The following is a 21869-nucleotide window of genomic DNA, read 5'->3' as shown; positions in this document are numbered from 1 at the left end:
TGTATAGAGACTATCTAATGCAAGCTATGTTCTTCCTGATAGTCTGGGGTATCTATGTGTAGATCAAGAAAGTCATGTTTTAAGAAGATGAGCTCAGTACATGTCTCAAGTGCCCGTTTCTGCTGTGCAAGCAGGTGTGTAGGAGAGGTGTTGCTGGTACATACTGGCACACAACAGGCATGCTGGCTCTGACATGATTGTTTTGTAGCATATATGCACAGGGTATTGGCAGAAATACTTTTTTGTGCTTTTAAGTTGAATCTCCTCTGCAGAAGGTAGAAGTCAAAGGCTTCTGGTGAAGTTGTGTCTCTGTTCAGGGATTTCCCTGGATCAGCAGCCTACCTGTATGCCTTGCATCCACTTCCTCCTCTAAGCTCATCCTCATCAAAAAGTATGTTGGCAAAGGTTTCTAGTGTAGGCCATTTATAACTGGTCTTTACCTTCCTACTGTTTTTATTTCTGTCACCGGCAGAAATTTGTAAGGAGAAATAGAATAGAAACAGCAATAGATCCTGCCACTGATGCACAATATTTCTGAGCGAATAATTACTTCCTATCAAGAAGAAATTATTGCATGGATTATTGCTTTTTTTGCAAAAAAAGTTACTTTTATGTCACAGGTGCTTGACTGCTAGTTTTATAGTGCATGTAGTCTATTTATATGTTTTTGGTTGGGTGAATCTACTGCAGCAGGTTATGGAGAAACTCATCTTCACCCTGATTGTAGGTAGGCATCTAAGCTGGTTAATATGAAATCATATACTACTTTTTAATATAGCTTGTCTGTAAAGAACAGTGAATTACTTGGAGTAGGGAGGGGGAATAATCCACCTCAGCTGTTTCTTTTGCTGTTGTGTGTTCTGGAGAAGTTAATTTGTAAGGGCTTTGTGGGATTGTGTTCAGCTGTGGTGGGAGAGCCAGGGATCCAAGTTGGTTGCAAAGGAAGAATATTAGAGACTTTTGGGGTTACATTACAGAAAACACAACTTTTAGTCTGAAAGGAATACTTTTGTCCAGTGAATATTTCTGTGTTTCTTTTCAGTGCCTAGGGAACAGCCTGTACTTATAGTCTGTTTTTGAAATGTATAATAGTAGCAATAGGTAGCTTTTAAAATGAATTTTAAGTGCTTTATCAGTGGGAGCACTGAAAGAGCATCTTTCTCTTGGGACTTGACCCAAAGGCGCAATGTTACTAAAGATGCATGTACAGAGGCAGATTTTGACTATAGAAGTTTCATGTTCTTATCAAATTAGTCAAAAATAATTCTGACTACAGTTGCATCTTGCACTGCAGTCAGTGTGTGGTATCTCAGTGTGAGCTGTTACTGAAATTTGACTTGCAGGTTTTAATGTTGCTTCTGTTCCACAGATAAATCAGGCTGGATTGCAAGTACTTCTGTTTGACTAAAACTTGAAGTATTCTGCAGTTCCTGATTTCACTCAAATTTCTTATATTAAAAGAGGACACACTTGTGTGGGAAAGCCACAATGATGACAACTGGCTGCAAATAATGATTTCCACAGGGTGGATCTGGAGAAGAAAGGTTCTGAAGTGACCTTTCAGGAGGGTCAGGAAGAAGAAAATACCTCTAAAAGGTGGGGCTTGTTCCTTCAGAGAATGAATTATGAGGTGTGACTGATACCACCTCCTTAAGGAGAGGGCCAGTTCCTACTTTTGCTGTTATACTGTGGCCCAGCTTCCTGTCAATGTGCTAGTTCAATCAGTTTGAATTTGCCTTTGGATTCCTAGGAGGCTAGAGAAGAAATTGTGCTTCAGACAGAATTTTGTCACTTATTTTATTTCTCTCAGGATTTTTCTGTGTTTTCTTTAGAGCTTTGCAGGCATGACTTGTAGAAAACTGCTGTGAAAGGGATCCTTTTTATTTGACAGCATCTGAATAAATTCAGAAGTATAAATAAACTACAGAGATGTTAAGTTATTGTGCTTGCATTTTATTTAGCATGGTCCACTTTTTTTGGCAACTGACATGAGACGTGATGATAAATGAGCTATCATCACAGTCAAGTTTGCCACTAGCTCACACGCCAAATGCTTCATAAAACTACAAATTGTATCCAGTGACTATCACTGACTCAGTGTCGCTTTGATTGTACCACTTCATTTCAATGTTTCACTATAGTACTTTTAAAAGGGAAGGTGCACTGTAAAATGTGAGAACTGGGCAACGCCTTTCCTTTGGGCCTCCTCATACTTTCAGACTGTGCTGTAAATCATTATAGGATTCTTTCTTAGAGCTCTTTAATGGGCATATTTTTATTTGTGTTCTTGCTTAAACTCTGCTAGGAGTCTGGCTAAAGCCAAGTTGTGATAGAAAGTTTCATAAGACAGCTCAGGTGTTTCTGAAAAACAAGGTCAGGAGAAAAATAAAAATCTAAAAAGCAAATATAAAAATATATATATATAAAAGCCAAAAATATATAAATAAGAAAATATATATAGGAATAAAAAACTTATCAACATACCATAGCACACCTTTACTTTGTAAGGGGGAAAAAAGGTAGCTGGTGAAGGTTTGGATCTGCATCTCGCTTGAAAATTCTCTGAAATGTGGACTTTCAAGCCAAAAGAAACTAACTGAAAGGAGGATTCTTCTAAAGAAGGAGTTTGTGACAGTGTAATTAGAGTCTCTAGCAGTGAATGCTCCATGTAGCATTATAACAGCAATCTTCGTAGAATGGAGAGATTACATGTATAAGGAAGACTGAAAGAAGATTCAGAGTTTTATGCAGATGACAGAGTCTGCAGTTAAAAAGCTGGTCTACAGCCTGAAGATAATTTTTTTTCTGCTTAGCAAAGTTGAAATGTTATCCATAAAATGGAATTACTGAGTGCTCTTGTGCTTCTCACTTTCCATCTTTCTGTGTTAAGAATGAAAAAGGAATTAAGAATGGAAGAGAAAGAAAATGTAAAAATGTAAAATGAAAATAGGAGAAGGCTGAAATGTAAAAAAAAACAACAACACAACAAACCACCAACACTTGCTCACTTTTAAGTCTTTGATTGTTTTATTCTTTACAGTTTGTCTGAGTATTATCTGCAGCTCTTAGCTGACTGGGTTTCTTGATTATTTTCACCAGGGATTTTTAAATCAGAGCACATTAAATGTTTTCATAGGATAGGGCCCTAGGGCTGCTCCATGAATTTTTCCATTAATCTGTGAGTAAAAAAAACTGCTGAATTGTCTCAGGTATCACTATGACAACAGCTTCTCACAATGGCTGGTTTTATAAGCTGGTTTTGGAAATGCTTTCAAAAGGAAGGTCTTTCATGAGCACTAGGTAGTTGCCATGATAACTTAGCATTTCCAGGGCTGCTACACCGCTACAGCGCTTAATTTAAGTGCTACTGCGTTTAAATGCAGTAATGTTTTGCTCTATTACAGTGCTGTGGATCTGTGTGGTGAAAATGCCAACAGATAGGGAAGGGGGGTGCTTCCTCTGAAAAAGCAATTGCTTGCTGACAGTTACTGTTTCTTCAGTTATCCATAATGATTTAGGTAGCTAGCCAACATACACCAGGAATTTATGTATTTAAGGAAAGATATAAATTAAGTAGTGGAAGGCTCTTTTAGGGTGTTTAGAATTCACATTCCAAGTCATATTTATTTTGGGTAGCATGATATAAAAATACAAAGATGATAAAACTTATTCACCCCTTTTGTCTAGCTATTGTGGAACCCTTCTTTAAGAAGCTGGTTTATTGGTCTACCGATGTTCATTTACTTAGATGTTGGAAAAGCTTTTCTTAGTGCCTGAACCCATTCCTTTGAAAACAGACCTTGCAGACACTTCAGTGATGCGGAACCAAGGTCTTCTGCTTTATACTTGTTACTTATTAAATGGTACTTTAAATGCTTCTCGTGAGGCATCCTGTTGATGGATTGAACAAATGGACTTTCTATTTCTAAATAACCACTGAGATACCTGCATTGCACCTGGCCTCTGTCACCTGTACTATATCAGTCAGAGCTTGTCAAGTAACTTGCCCTATCTAGTATGTGGGGAAGTTCAAATTCATTAGAGATGGTTGGTTGAAGTAGAAGGTGAGCAGATGTGAAGTGATGAAGATGTGCTCTCATGTCAGAACGTGGGTTTCTGACATAGTATTTGCTATACCAAATATAGATGTTTTTAATAGTGATAATAATGGAAATTTTGTCTCTTAATTTGTTAACTGCATCTTAAAAATGAGCTAATACTTCTTGGTGATTAACAAATGCCACAGAAGTAATTACTTCTGGGGTTTCTTTTTACACTACCTGCAGCTGTCTTGTTTGCTGTACTTCGCACTAACTCAAATAATTAATAGTAAAATTCTTCTGTGAGCTCTTCACTGATTTTTTTTTTGATTTATCCTCAAATACCTCCTTTCTATTTTGTTAGTGTACATGTGCACAAGTTGTTAGTGCAGAGTTTGTCAACTTTGAGGCTGAGCAAATGTAGCTGTGTTGCAAGCTTTTATCTCTTATAAGTTTACTATCAAAGGGAAGAGCATAAATGCTCCCAACATATTCAGCAGGTACTGAAATATATTGGCATCACATTTCTGCACAATTTGAAATAACAAAGACTAAATGTCAGTGTCTCCCAAATTATCCGTGACCAAAAAAATGTAGTAGTGGGCTAAGTTATTCTACACAAATGTTTGAAAGGCTTTACTTGTCAGCAGCATGCTAGAGAAGGGAAGCAATAATATATTTTGTAATTTCAGTGTCATATGGATGTTGGGATTGCTCTGTGTTGGCTTTCAATCACAGATACCTGAGGGAGTGTGAGGGTACATAAATACAGAGTCAAACTCTTGTGTCATTCAGAAGCCTGGTATGTTTGGGTAATTGAGGTCAGAGTTGGGGCTGCCACTCTCTTACGGATGTCTTCTCGTTATGTATGGATTTTACTCTGGAACTGCCAGTGACATGCTGTGAAGTAACTGCAAAATCAATGTATGGTATTGGCTTGTTTATATTAACCTTCATTGGATGCTGTAAAAGATTTAATGAACCCCTATCTTTTGTGGGTTTTAACAAGTTATTTTACCGAAGCTTGTTTGAAAGAAAAAGCTTGCTTTCTTAAATCTGTTTTGCTCTCAAAACTCGGTGGTCTAAGAATTCACAACTGCACATCTAAACAGCCTTATGAGGAAGTTAAATTGCTTGGTCTAGTGCTGCAAGCTGTCTTCAAATAACATGTGGTGGAACTTAGCTGAAGACAGAAGTTGTGACAATAGTTCCTCTGTTTGAGGAGGTACAAAAATGTTTTAAGTGAAACAGATTCTCTTTGGCTTTTGGGGCTTAGTCATTGGTTCCTGCTACATGAAGCAGGCCATTTCAAGACTAGCTATTTGATATTTAGCAGTGATGTGTTGTTCACTTTTTAAAGCTTTTTTTTTTTTCTGTAAAATGCCACTTAGAAATAAGAGATTGTTTTGAAGAGCATCTAGAGATGGGGAGATACAAGATATTGCACATGAAACATGGAATTGCTACTTTTACAACATCCTATGGTGACAAAAATAAAGCCATAATTTGACATCATTGTTTCTTAAGCATCAACAGATTCCTCTTTGAATCAAGCTTGATGTGATGAATGAATTCACTGTTGGACTGATAGATTTATTAATAGATTCTAGCAGTCTTATGGAGAAGATGTAGCTGACTCACATTGTTTTGCCAATCTGAAACAGGCTCTACCTGTTGCCTTAGTTTTTCCCTAGTCCTTAAAGGTAAGGCCAAACAGTATCTTATTTTTTGTCTTTATTTTGAGGCTGTACATGAAATCATGGAGCTACATTGCATGATGAATCCACTGAGAGGGATTTATACTTGAACCAATTTGACTTCCATTGGAAAACGTGACAGTCACAGCTGTGAGTTGCTGCTAATTATCTCCAGCCTCCAGTAGGTGGAAATATTGCTACAACTTTCCTGACTTGAGTATCTTTAAGTTTCTCTGTTTCAGGGAAGTTCATGATTCTTTCCTTTTTTCTCATACATTAGCTTGTTGACAATATAAATCATCTAAGCTACTGTTTTAAATACGGAATACAGATCTAATGCCTTTTTAGGTTTTTATTCATTGTTCACATTTATTGAACTTGCACAAGTAAGTAATATGAAAATAGGCATTTCTAATTATTTTTATAGTATCTATGCGTAACTGCTAGTCATCTAATAATGACAAAGTGATACAGAAAAAAGATGAAATGCGTTTTGTTTGGTTCCTAGTTTTGATTTATACTTCAGTTGTATAACAGATGATTTGGGGGCGGAGGGGAGAAGGAGGGGAGACTGCAGTGGAAATGAGGAGTTACCAAAGATTTCAGTTTGTAGCATGTGCTGCAGGCCAAACTAGGAATGTTGCTGTTAAATGAGGAAGAAATTGGGGTTTCTTAGAATTACTTATAACTCTGTAATGAGTCTTGCTAAGGAAAATTAAATAAAGGATACATTGCATGTGTATATGTATTCAGATATACATACATATGTATATATAAAATAGAAGAAAAATGGAAGAAGTATGGGTAAGTATGAAAATATGTAGTAGTAAAATACATATAAAGAAATCTATACAGTTTTTCTATTATACCAGTGTGTACACATGTACATATCTATTAGTAGAGAAAAAAACAAACAAGAATAATACAGGACAGTCTTAGAAGATAGAACTGAAGATGTTATCATGTTGTTTTGCCCCTAGGCAGGCCAACTTGCATGTGTCAAACTGTTTTTGAAAACATCCAGTGGTAGTCCACTGCTTCTTTCACTGTCTGCTCCAGAGCTGTCTTGACTATTAGATGGTTATGGTAATTATCTTGGTTCATAACCTGAGTCTTTCCTGTTTTAACTTCAGACCTTCTTGTACCATCCTAACTACAGCTAATACAGAGAAGAACTTTTTCCCATCTGGGCTGTAATTGTGTTGACATATTTGAAGTCCACTGTTCGGTCAATACAGTGATGTGTGTCTGTGGCAAGGGAATGAGGATTATAAATTTCAGTTCTCTGATGCAAAATATGTTTTGCAGAGATTCTGGATACAAATACTTGGGGAGCTCAAAAGCAGGAAAGATCAGGTATCTAATGCACAGTTTAAAATTGTGGTCTATTATCATACAATTATAGACTGGTTTGGCTTGGAAGACACCTCAAAGCTTATGTACTTCCAACCCCCTGCCATGGGCAGGGACACCTTCCACTAGTAGGTGGTTGCTCCGAGCCTCATCCAACCTGGCCTTGAACACTGCTGGGGATGGACAGGCTGGAGAGTTGGGCGGGGAGAAACTTGATGAAATTTAACAAGGGCAAGTGTAGAGTCTTGCATCTGGGAAAGAACAACCCCATGTACCAGTACAGGTTGGGGGTTGACCTGCTGGACAGTAGCAAAGGGGAAAGGGACCTGGGGGTCCCGGTGGATAGGAGGATGACCATGAGCCAGCAATGTGCTCTTGTGGCCAAGAAGGCAAATGGCATCTTAGGGTGCATTAGAAAGGGAGTGGTTAGTAGGTCAAGAGATGTTCTCCTCCCCCTCTACTCAGCCTTGGTGAGGCCGCATCTGGAATATTGCGTCCAGTTCTGGGCCCCTCTGTTCAAGAAGGACAGGGAATTGCTTGAAGGAGTCCAGCGCAGAGCCACAAAGATGATTAAGGGAGTGGAACATCTCCCTTATGAGGAGAGGCTGAGGGAGCTGGGTCTCTTTAGCTTGGAGAAGAGGAGACTGAGGGGTGACCTCATCAATGTTTACAAATATGTAAAGGGTGGGTGTCAGGATGATGGAGCTAGGCTTTTTTCAGTGATATCCAGTGATAGAACAAGGGGCAATGGGTGTAAACTGGAGCATAGGAAGTTCCACGTTAACATCAGGAAGAACTTCTTTACTGTAAGAGTGACAGAGCACTGGAACAGGCTGCCCAGGGGGGTTGTGGAGTCTCCTACACTGGAGATATTCAAGACCCACCTGGACAAGTTCCTGTGTGATGTACTGTAGGTTACCCTGCTCTTGCAGGGGGGTTGGACTAGATGATCTTTTTAGGTCCCTTCCAACCCTTGGGATTCTGTGATTCTGTGATGGGACAGCCGCAGCTTCTCTGGGCAGCCTGTGCTAGTGTCTCACCACCCTCAGAGTGTTCATTCTTTCTTACTTAAAGTTGTATTGCTCCAGATTGGGAATGAAAGTGCTTTTATGCTACTTAAGATCAACCTTGGTAAGTTTAACAATAAATACTTTTGTCATAATCAGTTTGTAGACTGTTGGCAAGGGTGGGATGGGAGGCCTGGAGGAGTTATGGAAGAGTTTAACTTGCTGATGAAATATTCCACAAACGAAGTAAAGGATAGGTCTGAATGAATTATTTGCTGCAGTGGCTTGGTTTCCAGCTGCACTGGCAACAGCTTAGTCTTTTTCCAATATAATTTATGGATTCGTTTAGAAAGACCTACAGTATTTAAAAAGCTGGTAAGAAGGTCAGCAGTGCCAAGATAGCTTTGAAAAACCCAGCATGATTTTTTTACATAGAACAGCAGATTGTCAGAGGAAAAAAATCCTCATGCTTTTCAAACACTAAGTTGTTGTGAACACTGTTGTCATGTTAAATTGTTAATTTTTATGGCATTTTAGGTGGTTAGAACAGAAAAGTGTTCTAATACAAATAGATATTTTAAAGTACCAAAATGCTTTTTATTCAATTTCTTAAGCCAAAAGAGAGTAGTGAAATATTGCCAAATGTCTGTCCATGAAAAAGTTATTTTTGAAATTGCATAATAATTTGGACAGATGTGTTCCATTCGTATGTTAAAGCCTTCTGTGCCCTTGTACATCAATCTCTGCTTTGATCACTGTCTATAGTTAGTTTCTCTTCTTCCCTGGGAGATTACTGTTTATGGATTCCCAGCAAAGCAAACTTCAGGTTCTGCTTTTTCAATCAAGGCATTCTTGTGAACTGCTCTATTTTCTGTTGATTGTTGGTTGGTTGTTGGTTCTGTTGATGAAGTAGTTCCTTTACAAAAAAAGATGATTTCCTTTGAGTGTATAGCTTTCAGACTCGGGCTTGGAAATCCATGTTGCTGTCTTCGGATCTGCAGTTCTGTGTGTGCCCTTGTTTTCTGTATCTTCTGTACATGTCTAGCTAGAGAATGTTTATCTTGATTCCTCAGGAAAATGAGGACTCTTACCTGGAGTCAGGACTACTGAGGCTCATTTTGATTGCTTACTTCACCACTACCCGCCCCCCCCCCCCAGTCCATTTCCACTGTATGCATTCAGATAGTATGAAGGTTTTTTTGGGGTGTAAGGGGTGGCAGTGGGCATGAGTGTGTATTTTCTTACACTGGCATCTAGGTCTTGGATTGTTGAAGGAGATGAAGGTAATAGGAATTCTGTTATTTATCTTGTGGTCTTATCTTATTTCACATACACATTGATTGTATGGGTTCTGCTAGTTAATTTAGATGTGTGTGTGGTATTGGGCACTTCTAGGAAATAAAAAAATCTCTGTGTAGTCCTGGAAGCAATGAAGGTTTCCTGGAGGACTTTATTTTACTGGTGTGTTGCATCCTGTAAAAATCTAAGCTTCCCCAGAGAGAAGGGAAACAAAAACGGCTGTTTGTTCTCTAGGCCACAGTTACCAGAGGGGAGTAAAATAACTGATTGGACAAAACTGTGATGCAACCTCAGGTCAAAAACATGTGCATGTCTAAAAAAAAAAGAATAATAACGTATGTATGTTTCCTCTGGCTTAAGCTGTTATCAAGAGACATCTTAAACAGGCTGAAATTTTGTCATTTCTTGTGGACTACAACCAAGGAGAAGTAATTATCTGTAAGTTTTCCCCTGTGGACTGCAAAATCAGTCTTTAGGTCAGAATAAATGATAATGAACTGTGGTTATTAAGTCTAATGCATGGTGTCTATAGAGAATAAATATAAAAGGTCATTCAGTAGGGTATTATGATACAGAAGCTTTCAAGCTTGAAGATTTTGATATGGTTAATAAAAGGTGTTCAATATATACCAAATTTGCTTCATGTATCTTTCCCCTACTGCTGTTGAATCAGTAAATAATGTAAAGGAAGAAGGTAACTCTCAAGAAACTTGAACATGAGGATATAAGTGACACTTTATTCCACAAATCTGAGCTATTCTCTGACCCCACCCCCCCCAAAAAAAAAACCCACCCCGAAACAAAGCACTAAACTAAACTAAATAACAGTAAAAACTCTCAAAACTTTATTAAAGTATTTCTCTAATGCTGACTGCTGGTAAAACATGTTGCATGCAAGTGCAGGAGGTAGGAGCCTAAGAGAGCACAGAGGTAACTGTGTCTAGAGAACAGCTCGGTTTGATGCGGGCTCCGTAATGGTTGTGCTTCAGGTGGTTCCATATTGGAGAAGGCTGCTGGCTTTTGTTTCCAGTGCCTCCTGCTGACCTTGCATACTTTTAAGTCAGTAAGGGCTAGCAGAGTCAAGCCTATTTAAAAATACCTATTTTGCAGATCATCTGACAAATGGAATTGAAAAGGGGTTTTCTTTGGGAGGAGAAATTGGTAGCACAGGGGGAGAAAGAAGAGTGATATCTGCAACGAAAAGTCTTTATCTACAAGACTGGCCACAGTATGCTTTTGTTTTTATCATGTTTATTAAACCTTTTCCTAAAATGTTGGGGGGGAGGGTGTGTGTGGTGTGTGTGTGTTTGGATCCTGGGATGAAGTTCTTGAAGCTCCACAAACAATCCATTGGGTGCTTTCCTAGCATTACTGTTACATGCCTAAATTTAAACTTCTTTGTTGCAGCATAAATGCATTACATCTGTTCATGAAGATCAGGTCATTAACCTGATTACAGAATTTCTTTACATATTGGGTGCAGGCTTCACTCTTCAGATCTTTCCTCGCATGTTAGCAGGTATTCCTTATCTAATCATTCTTCTGGTTCTCCTGTGGGCAGTTTCCTGCATATTTTTGGAAAGATCCTACCCTTTGAAGGGAATATCTTGAATTGAAATTAGGTTTCAAAGAGCTTGAAGGCTTCTATTAAACTTCAGACACATGCCCTTGAATGCCTTTGAGAACTTGAGTCCAGTGGTGTACAGAATCCAAACAAGCTCCTCCACCATGCTGCTTTGTATAAGGAATTTTAGTGGGCCTCAGTATGTAGGTCAAGTGGAAAAGAAATTACCTACTGTGATTCAGTAATACAGTTTTCCTTTTTTGTTATTTATGGAATAATGCTTAAATATAATAAGTAATTCGAAAATATTTTTTTTGTTGCCTTAATGTTCTTCCTCTTCACTCCTCCTTTGACCAACAGTAGCTGTATTACAGCTTGCTCTGACTTTACGGAGGTGTTGGGGGGAGAAACACAAACCTTTTTCTTTACTTCAGGGAGAAGTTCTGTTCTGGTCTTCCATTTCAAATACAGTGTCAGTTCTAACTCAAATATAGTATCAGAAGGTAACTGTTGGATCCATTGCCTATTTGCATGTTCCATTTTTAACTTGTGAATTTGTCCCTTTGCAATGTGGATTAGTTATAGTTGTAAACAGTTCTAAATTGGGACTGAAATGGGAGGACTTTACTGAACTTTAAAATATACATGGAATACTAAAATACCATTTTCAAATAGATGTATCAGTCTAGCTGTAATAGCTTTGTGTAGGATGCATACAGAATGTCTTCTAGGTTTTTTTTTTTTTATGATCTAAATAGAAAGGATTGTTTAAAAAAGACTCAAATTACTTATGTTTAACTCAGATTTTCATTTTGCAAAGCATCAAATAAGAAACAACCTGGGGAGGCAGCTTTTATCTAAAATTATGGTACTCGAATTTAGGAAAATCAGAGTTTTAACTTTTGAGCTTCCCGAAGAGCTTAGGTGTGACTTGAGGAGTTGTTTTTTATGCCTCTTTTCTGACTGTGCGAATGGCCATATTCCCATAAGCTGGTTTTATGAAACAAGTTCCAGCTTCTTTACTGACAAGCTGTTGTTAGCTGTGTTCGGAGCAAGCAGTAACTAAAGAATATAGTTACTGGGATAAGCCGGTACACAGTGTGGGTTCTCCTTGGGTTATGGCATGCAGGTGGATAAAAACAGTTAGCTTTTTATTATTTCTCACATCATTCTTCTGGTGCGCTGAAGTACGTAAAAGGAATGTGACTGATGTATGCCTGGGGTTTCTATCTGGTTTGGGGTGGAATCTTTGAACGCTTTCATGTTCAAAAGTTTTGAGATATGACCCCTTCCCTGAAATCTCTGGCTGGTACCAAAAATATACAGAGGCTAAAGGTACAATTTATAAGGGAAATAAAGGGAACTGGAAAGAGCAGTCTGATCACTGTATCTATCTCTAACTTGACCAAAAGGTCTAAATGTGAAGAATCTCCGTAAATGACGCAGGGAAAGCAAAGCTGTGCTAGGTGAAGCATTATATGTTGTCTTGCATCTGCTACAGTCCATGTTGGAACAATGAAAATAATGGTAAAATATTACGTATAGCATGCTGACTTCTTGCTTCAGGTCATATTGGATTAAAGTTCATTCATGGTTCAGTTCTTGATCTAGTTATCTTTTTGCTGTCAACCTTAAATATTGTCAAGGGAATATGAGAATATGCTGCTGCCAAATCCAGTCATGCTGTTGGTATTTCACTTGATCTCTAGCATCTTGTAAATGCAAATTCTTGGCAGTCATGACTGGCATGGAGTGAGCGTAATTATTTCTGCTTGCATTTCTCGATGATGTAGTGATAAGAAGATGGTAAAATAGAAGCCTGGTTTAGGCATAAGATTTTTATTACCTTTAAAGGAAGTGGTGCTAGATCTCCGTGGAATTTAAGTAAATTTTCCCCATCAGTGTAATGCCAGCTGGGGGAAAACTGCTAGTGTCTGTGCTTCACATGATGTGTGAAAGAAAATATGTTCAGTGCATCTTTTAGGTGGAGAACCAGCCTAACACAGATTTTGCTGATAGCACCGCCATTATTGATAGCACCACTGTTACTGTGTTTGCCTACCTTTTCCCTCTACTTCAGCTTCTTAGTAGCATTTTGGAGTTTGAACCATTAGGACTTCACATTTTTTTTGCAGGCAAATTTAGGAAGACCACAGAAGTTCAGATGGTTGTATATCAAGACAATAGCATAGGAACATGGCCACATGAGGTGAAATACCTCATTAAGGATTAGGTATTGAGGATGTCTAATACCAGGATAGAGTCAGAAATGCAGAAAAGGGAATGGTGTTTGCTAGGAGAAGAACCAAGCAAAGACAGAGCTGTTGGATGAGGCAGGAGGGCAAGAGCTCTGTCTGTGCACCTTACATGCTCACACAAACTCTGCTTTGCTCAAAGTGTCTAAAGAACTTTGCAGTAGTTAACTGTGGGTAAGATCACAGCATAGGTAGGCATGGTCTCACTGCTAACCTAGTTGCATTAACAGCTGTAATTTCTTAGTTTTACTTTCAGAGTTGGCAATTTTGTTGCACTTCTGATGTTTTCTGCTTTGAGTATTAAAAAAAACTACTTAAACCTACAGTATCTACATAATATACCTCTAAGAGGTGATGATTGTTATGGATGTCTTAGGTTCCTGCAATAACAAGGGATTTAAGTGAAACCATTCTAAATTGCCTTTTTTTCCCTACTGGGAAATAATTTTGGCGGTATGCTTGACTTGCTATAAAGTGAGAAAAAGGCATTAATATTGATACTTGAATTAAGTATTTGCTTTATTGAAACCTTTCTATCCCCATGTCAGTTAACTTTGATTTAGCACTACATGAGTTAAAAAAAAAAAAAACCAAACAAAACAAACCCAACCACTGTATGACTTCTGGTGACCTGGGGATTTGCTGCTTTCAGTCTGATTCTGTTTTCAGCTTAATTATGGGTAAAAGCTGATTATAGAATCCTAGAATGGTTGGAGTCGGAAGGGACCTTAAAAATCATGTAGTTCCAACCCTCTGCCATGGACAGGGACACCTGATATACAGTATGAATCAGTAGTAGCTATTTTACACTGACTCCTTGTGTGTCCTATTACTGTGTACTGTCTCACAATGTAGCTGTACCTGTCAAAGGAGTTCTAGTAATACAGTGTTAATTTAAACCTTATGTTATTGTTGTGATTACTCTTTGTTACAGGCAAATGATAGGAAGGGTTGTAAACTGATGTGTGTTATATGTGTTATGTGTGTTGTTATTTAGGTAACAAAATCTGAATGTGTTACAAACATTTTTAAGGAATTTTAACACCTTATTCTTGCCCACAAACATTGGAATTTTTAATCAGTGCTCACAGTTGGACTTACCCAGTTTAATGGTAATTCATGAGTGTTTCTTCAGAGTCCATGTACTTACTGTAACGAGCTCCAGCCTGGCAAATTCAGTTTGATATGAGATGTGGCTAGCCTTGTTAAGTGGCACTGTGCTCTCCACACAGTTGTCTATGTAGGTTTAGTGAGGCAGCTTTGAATGAATCTGTCTTGCATGCAGCAAGTCTATGGAGATAATGCTTCAGTAAAATAACTTTTCACCACATTACTTAATTGAGTACATGTTGGTAATAGGGGAACCTCATTTGTTAAGCAGCATAATGAAAAAGAAAGACTTCTTATTTAAACATTTATGGAAAAAGCAGTACGTATTTCTGCTTTCATTATTTCTCCTCAGCAATTGTTTTAGAATCTTACTAAAAAAAATATTTTTCTTCTGTTTTGAACAGTTTGTTTTTCATTTCTGATTGTATTTCCTCAAACTTAAAGCTACAATAAGAGCTACAATAAAGCTACAATAAGAGCCTCAGTAGAAAAGGTAATGTTACAATTTGCTATTTCCAGTCTGAAAGTGTCTGCTTTTTGAATGTACAGGCTTAATTAAAGTTGTCATTAGGAAGAAAGACTTTTTATTTCTTGCAGGTATCACAAAAATCTTAAATAATACTTACTTTAAAGGTTTAAAAAGTCTAACAAATGCAGCGGAGTGTACACCAAAAGACTTTGATACAACATTAACACTTTGTTATGAAGCCTTGTAGACTGCGGAACACTTTGCTAAGGGAGGAAATAGTGTTGCAAAGGGACAAATCCTTCTTAAAAAAATAAAATATATCAGTTTTAGTCACAAATAATGTGGGTATATATGCTAATGATGGTTGAGTCTTGGGTATGTGTACTGCAGTTGTTATCAGTAACTTAACATTAAGTTCTTTGGTTAATTGCAGCTGGTATGGTATCTGACACTGGTAAAAGCAGTATCACAGTTCTGCAGTCAGGAGAAGTGACTAATAGCAGTGTTTTCTTTGCTTCCTACTGTAAAACAGTGTGTCATTACAGAGCTTTCTAAATATATCTGATCATGCGTTTATCTTTCCTGATCTACTGATTGACTCCTCCTGAGACACGTTTAAATGTCATTTCATCTTTTGGTTGCAGAAATGCTGATAGTTTATCCTAGAATGCAAATGACATTGAACAGTATCTTGAAAAGGAAAGGTAGAAGAACGACTTTGTTTTGCTTATGTGTAGGCAAGTGGTTACTTCTAGAATTATCTGTAGTTAGCTTAAAAAAAACCCCATTGATATGAGGGGTTACTTAGAGAATATTGGCATGTTGTCTTGCAAATTAATGTTTTAAATTGTCTAGGTACTGCATTATTGCACTCCAAACATTTGTTATGCTGGTTTTTCTTCAGTGTAGCTGCAAAAAATATTTAATGTATTCTGGAAGAGAAGAAGCTGAGCACATCATTATGCCTTAACAACAAATATATTCAATGACAGATGGCTATGCATGTTGAGTGTTGTTTTAAGCTATAATTGGATACTTATGTAAGTATGCTTAGTCAAATATGTGTAATTAAGGTATCTTGGTATGCAGGGGAACTTAATGGGTCAGTCCAGGGCTCAGAGATGTCAAAACTAATGGTTATACTGCGCTTACCGTAGTTCTGTTGCAACACTTATCTAGACAATACCCAAATATAAGCATCTGCTGTTTCCAGTTATTGCTGTTTACTGCAAAGCTTACAAAATCGCGTGAAGACACAAATGAAACAGAATGCCATAGGAAGTTTTTGTCTGTTTTATTTTTAAACTTCAAGCCATACTGTGCTGTGAGTGAAAGAATGGAAAGGAGTCACAAGTAGCATTTGTTGTTAACACAGTTGGTAGCTTCTTCCTTATTGTAATAAGGCATAATAGGAGTGCAGAAATTTCTAGCTGAAGCCACTAACTTGTTGAATTAGCCTTGAAAATTGATATGGTGGTGTGACTTCTTACTGAGGAATATTCTAAATTCACTGTTAATGACAGCAAAGTAAAATAGTCAATGAGTGCCGGGTGACAAGCAAAAACCCAGTTGCAGAAATACAAGTTTGCTGTGCTTGTATGCTTTTGCTGTTATGTGGAAGGAATGTTCTCACTCTGAGACAAGAAAGCCTTTTTGATCCCCAGAGCTGACATGAGTACTGGGAGTTTATTTGGTCACCTGTGAGGTGGCTTGTCTTAAGGCTTTTTATCAGGGATTTGTTCTTTTCATTTTTCTCAATTCTCTTTATCTTACTGCTGCTCCTACTCCTGTAGAGAGCAGAAAGCCTTCATGTCCCATTCATACCATAGCAAAAGAGAAAAGCAGCAATGTTGGAAGAACTTGATGCTCATGTTAAAACCAAGTTTAGTTCGTTCCTACATTAACATTAAACTTTGCTTATTTCTTTAAAGTAGTCCTGGGTGTTGACCTTGTCAAAACCACAGTAACTGTGTTATGTTCTTTTATTTTTATTATGCTAATTTCCCAGAAATGATTGTTAGTAACCTTCAGGGACTTGCCCTGAAAGTTGAGCTGTGACGTGTACAGGCCAAGGTGTTTTCCACTGAACAGATAAGAACTCTCTTTTACCATCAGTGTGATATTAGGCATATAAAACAAGACCTAAGTTCTAAGTTAAAACTAGGAAAATACTTTTTTGAATGTATGCATTTTTTCCATGTGCAAATTGTACCAACTTTGAACAGGAGCCATCTGCTGGCATAATGTTTTTGAAAATACATGTATTTGGTATTCTTTTCATGTGCTTGCTTTCAGGAAGATGGCTTTGCAGAAGGTATGATGATCATCACCTACTCTTCTACTGCATGATGATCATGCTTCCTAAAAGAGTATTTGCTGGCTGCCCAGTCTACAAGTCCTATACAGTAGGTATTCAGCCAACAGAAGCCTTTATTTTTGGCTCTATACCTAATCCTCAGAGAAATGCAGGATTATATATAGTTCCTATGTTTACATCTCGCTGCAGGGTTTTTCTGGCTATTTAGAACTGCGTCCCCTGGAGCCTTGTTTTCCTCAAGAACTGAATAAGGATGATAATGTATTTCTGAATTCTGTTCTGACAATGAGGTGCTTCATAATTAAATGTTTTAAGTTCAGCCTCTCCAAGTCTTTTGCTGCATCTAGTCTGGAGCCTTGAGCAGTCACCTGGTGATTTCAAGTTGCTGGGCAACCAGGAGATGCAGTAGATTTGGAAAGTACCAGTGTTTTTCTCTGTAACTATTCCCATGCTGTGATAAATTCTGATTTATGTATTACTTTTTGGGTTTTTTTGTGCAGCATCTCTAAGATAAAATGTCAGTTTTTCTAAGAATGCATTTGACTTCCTTCAGAATTAAAAGATTACACATGTACCATTTTTATCATTGTCATATTTAAATAATATGCCTGGCCAGAACAAAAGTTGCAGTTTTAATCTTCGACCTGTGGCATTTCTTGTACCTTACCTTGTGTATATCAATTTGTACTGTTTAATATAAATGCTAAACTGCGTTTAAAGCAAATGCAAAGTAGCATTTTGTTTCTCTTGTTTGTAAGGTGAGCTTCTCATGTTACCTTACCTTTATGAGCTAGCTCCTGCAGTGTGACCTCAAATTGAGTTTTGACACTTGGGAATAATGAATTTATTCCATACAGATGGTTCTTTCATTTACAATGTTATCAGTGTATTTGAAGCAAAAAGACCAATGTTTTCCTATGTTACTGATGATTTATAGGAATGCAGTTATATAGTATATATCAAAAGAAGAGCTTTTAAGACTAAAAGAGTGTTGTGGTTTAAATCGAACCACAAACCATGTTTGCTCACTTCCACCCCTTCTTGCCCTCCCCCTGCTCCTGGAGGGACGGAGAGGAGAACTGAAAAGAATGCATCTCCCACGGGGTGAGATAAGAACAGTTTAGTAACTAAGGTATAACATAAATCACTACTGCTACCGCCAATGATAATAATAATGATAAAGGAAATAACAAGAGGAAAGAATACAACACCTCAACACCAGCCGACCACTAACTCACCCCACTCCCCCAAGCCGAGCACCGACCCATACCTCATCCAACCCTGCCGTGAACTAGCCCTTCCAGGTAACTGCCCCCAGTTTAAATACTGGGCATGACGTGCTGTGGTATGGAATACCTCTTTGGCTAGTTTAGGTCAGGTGTCCTGTCCCTGCTTCCTCACGGCTTCCCCTCCTCCCTGGCAGAGCATGAGGCTCACAGAGTCCTTGGCCAGAATAAACATTTGAGCAGCAACTAAAAACATCGGTGTTATCAGCACTGTTCCCAGGCCAAAAAAGCAAAACATAGCACTGCACTAGCTACTAAGAAGGGGAAAAATAACTGCTACTGCTGAACCCAGGACAAAGGGCAACATGGAAAGCATTCCATCACTGTTCTAGTTCAGCTCTGGAGTAGTTATATTGGTCTAGAATGCTGCTTAGTGAGACTTTTGAGGATGGTGATATGGTAATGTGTTAATAGTTTACTACAAAACTGTGCCTGAAGTTGTCTCTCATTCGTCAAAAAAGATATTGCCTATATTCTGTCAAATCAGCAATGGCGTTTTGTTGCAGATGGAGTAATGCACTTCACTTCGTAAGAGAGAAGTAGCAGTATGTTTACTGATGTCAGTGATTTAACAGTGTGATAGTAAATGCAACAGTGTTTGAGTGTACCTGAGTATTTACTGCATAGAGGGACAGGGTCAGACAAAATGTCAGGGAGGCCCTCCCGCTGAGTCACGAGGGTCAGAAAGGACCCTTTTGCATTCTAAACTGCTTCTCAGAGGGGAGTTCAGGTGTGGCTGGATCCAGGCTTAGTCCCAGACTTGATCAATAGCTTATGTCTAAAGGATTACATATGTACAGTCAATCCTTTATATTGCTTAGCTGAGATTTCAGAGTGTCTGTAAGGTAATCACATGATCATGTGCATACTTGACTAATGTAAACATATGATTCAAAGACTAAGACTTTGAGTAAGTGTATACTATATTGATGAGATGTCCTAAATAAATCCTTGTAGGATGTCTGTAGTTGTCTTTTCTTTCAGGTTCTCTGTAGTTAATTTCCTGAGTCTCCACATAATTTCTTTTGGCTTGATGCTTTGTGTACTGCACCATTAATGACCAAGCAGTGGAGAGAGAAAATCTATGACAGAGAATATAGACTTCTTTTATCACATGTGCCAGTATTTTGTTAAAGCAAGTGATATTTTGAGACATTTGGAGAGGATATGCTGCTTATAAAAAGGAATACATATATAACTTATTTTTTTCCATGCTATTTATATGACACTTACGAGCACATAACTAGGTTGCTGTAAGACTGCCTCTATTGAAAGCATCAGTAGAGGACATACTGATGGAAAACTGTTGGAAAACTACTGCAGTATGGATTACCTTTCACACTTTGTTGCACCTTCTCTTCCCCTTCCTTCCAAAAGGCTCTGGGAAAATGTCTCAGGAGCTATAGTAGTTACCAACAGGTGTCTGTTGCTGTAATATATCTTCAAAAAGACGTAATAAACAGTCATCTTTTTAGCTGTGGGTGGTAGTACAGTGGGAGCTTGATTCAAGCATGTAATTCCCTTTAAGCAGATAAAGATGGATGTTTTCTTGTGATTCATTGGTAGGAATGGTGATGTACCATCCATCATAAATGCTTGAAAAAAATTCTGAACTGAAGGTCTGTCATAAAAGCATATTGGGAAGATTTTTCTGAGTAAATTGTAGATCTCAGAGTTAACATCTGAGGTTTTTTGCCTGATAACCTTTCTATAATATTACTAATGACCTTTTGAGTTAGTCAAATCCCTTTATTAATGTGTGACTGTTCCAGTATCTAATGAGAATTATGTAATCCAAATGATCAGTATCAAATAGCATTGGAGAGAATTATATACTACTTTCCTGGATTTCCTGGAATGCCCTCCAACATTAAGATGCCCACTGCATAATCATTTTGTACTAGACTTTTTCTCTCATTCTTCAATGTCAGAAATAAAAATTTAGTTGAATGACTGTTACATAGACTGTAATGGTGCATATAATCATTATTCCTTGCAATCAGAGATTGATTTACCATGAAAACAGTTGAACTTTTTTCTCATAACTTCAGGAGAAGGGAGTAATATTAGGTGATTTGATTTAACTTTAACCTTCTGATTCGGCATGCAGTGCTGTATATACTAGGAGATTAGTGCAAGAAATGACAGGTCTTGGCTAGGTTAGGTCAAGTGATGGGGTGGAAAGGTTAAATATTGTGTGAAACAACATTGTTTAACTGGCCTTACCCTGTCTATTGCCTTAGACTAAATCAGCAGAATGGAAAAATCGGAGCATAACTTGTGCGTTAGGTCAAATTTCACTTTAATGCAGGAGAATCTGCAGTCAGTGTTAGAAGTTGAAGGCAAAACACCACATAAAAAGTCTTGCATGTACTTACTCAGAGGGGAAGCTGTAAAGCAGAAGCAAGTTTGTATGTATGTCCCTTCAAATCTACTGTAAAAGAAAGATGTAGTAATTTAAAGTGTGAAATGGAAAAAATTAAAATAGGCAGTGGTGCTCTCAGGGGTTGCACTGGAGTGTTCTGTTAAGTGGGTAAAAACCCTGCTTTTCTTGGCTGCGGTCTCAATAGGAAAAAGAATGAGAATGGAAGTTGGCAGCCCTCTGTTTGAAGAAGTGGTGTGGAGAGTTCTGCAAACCAGCTGCTGAAAAATTAAAAACTTGAAAATTTGGATTTTAAAGGCTTGCAATCATATAGTTTTTTTTTTTTTTTGGAAGAAATTTTACAGATAAAATTGGTGTTTTCAAACTGAAATGACACATCTGCTACCATTTCCATTAAACAGGAATCCATTTATTCTCAAAATGTATCTTTCCTGGCATAGATGCCTATTTATCTTCTTTTTTTAAGCAGTTTTTTTCTGTGCAGTATAACTAGTTAGTAGTATTCTGTCCATAAAAGTAGCTATAGCTGAGCTGTATTCTTTTAAAATTATAGTACTGTCACTCACACTTTATTGAAAGCAACATGTACATCTGCAAGATGGTTTTCTCTCACCTTTCCTCCCTGTCTTCTTCTCCCACCACCAAGATGCCCTCTGAGAGATTTTCCTTTTAGCTGTTCTAGGAGACTATAGGAGTGGTAATGATAAATGTTGTGCAAGTTGCCTGTTAGAAACAAACTTATTTTTGTCTTCTGGTAAATGCTAATCAAGGCTTCTGCTTTCTCTGTAGTGGAGCCTGGGAACGAAATGAGCAGAACCTCTTTTTTTCATGCACTGTGGAATTTTTTCAGTACTGGAGTGTTTTTAAGTATTATGCATTAGGTATCTGTAGTTTAGATCTGTGTTTTTTTCACGCACAAAAAGAAATGGAAAAAGAAGTCAACTTCGACATCAGACATCTTCCATGGGGTCAAGTGTGTTGGTAGCTTGTGCATAGCTACTGGACCAGTCTCCCACTTCAGCTGCTCATTTTTTTTTCTGACCCTCTTCTTGTGAGGAAGAGAAAAATCCCAGGTCTCACATACTTAAT

General features: G+C 37.9%; 1 protein-coding gene across 1 annotated transcript in view; it reads left to right on the top strand.

Moving 5' to 3' along the window:
* The window catches only part of LOC136019575 (uncharacterized), a 41061-nt gene extending 23307 nt beyond the window's left edge, over positions 1-17754 (top strand). The window contains exons 4-5 of the mRNA XM_065689895.1: positions 17090-17199; positions 17301-17754. Of these exons, the coding sequence (XP_065545967.1) occupies positions 17090-17199; positions 17301-17471 (281 nt within the window). The 3' untranslated portion in view covers positions 17472-17754. The remainder of the gene's footprint in view (positions 1-17089; positions 17200-17300) is intronic.
* Positions 17755-21869: the final 4115 nt, after the last annotated feature.

Source organism: Lathamus discolor, chromosome 9, assembly GCF_037157495.1.
Source record: "Lathamus discolor isolate bLatDis1 chromosome 9, bLatDis1.hap1, whole genome shotgun sequence".
Classification (NCBI taxonomy): Eukaryota; Metazoa; Chordata; class Aves; order Psittaciformes; family Psittacidae; genus Lathamus; species Lathamus discolor.
Note: the sequence above shows the minus strand (reverse complement) of the source record. Positions and strands in the feature narration are given on the sequence as shown.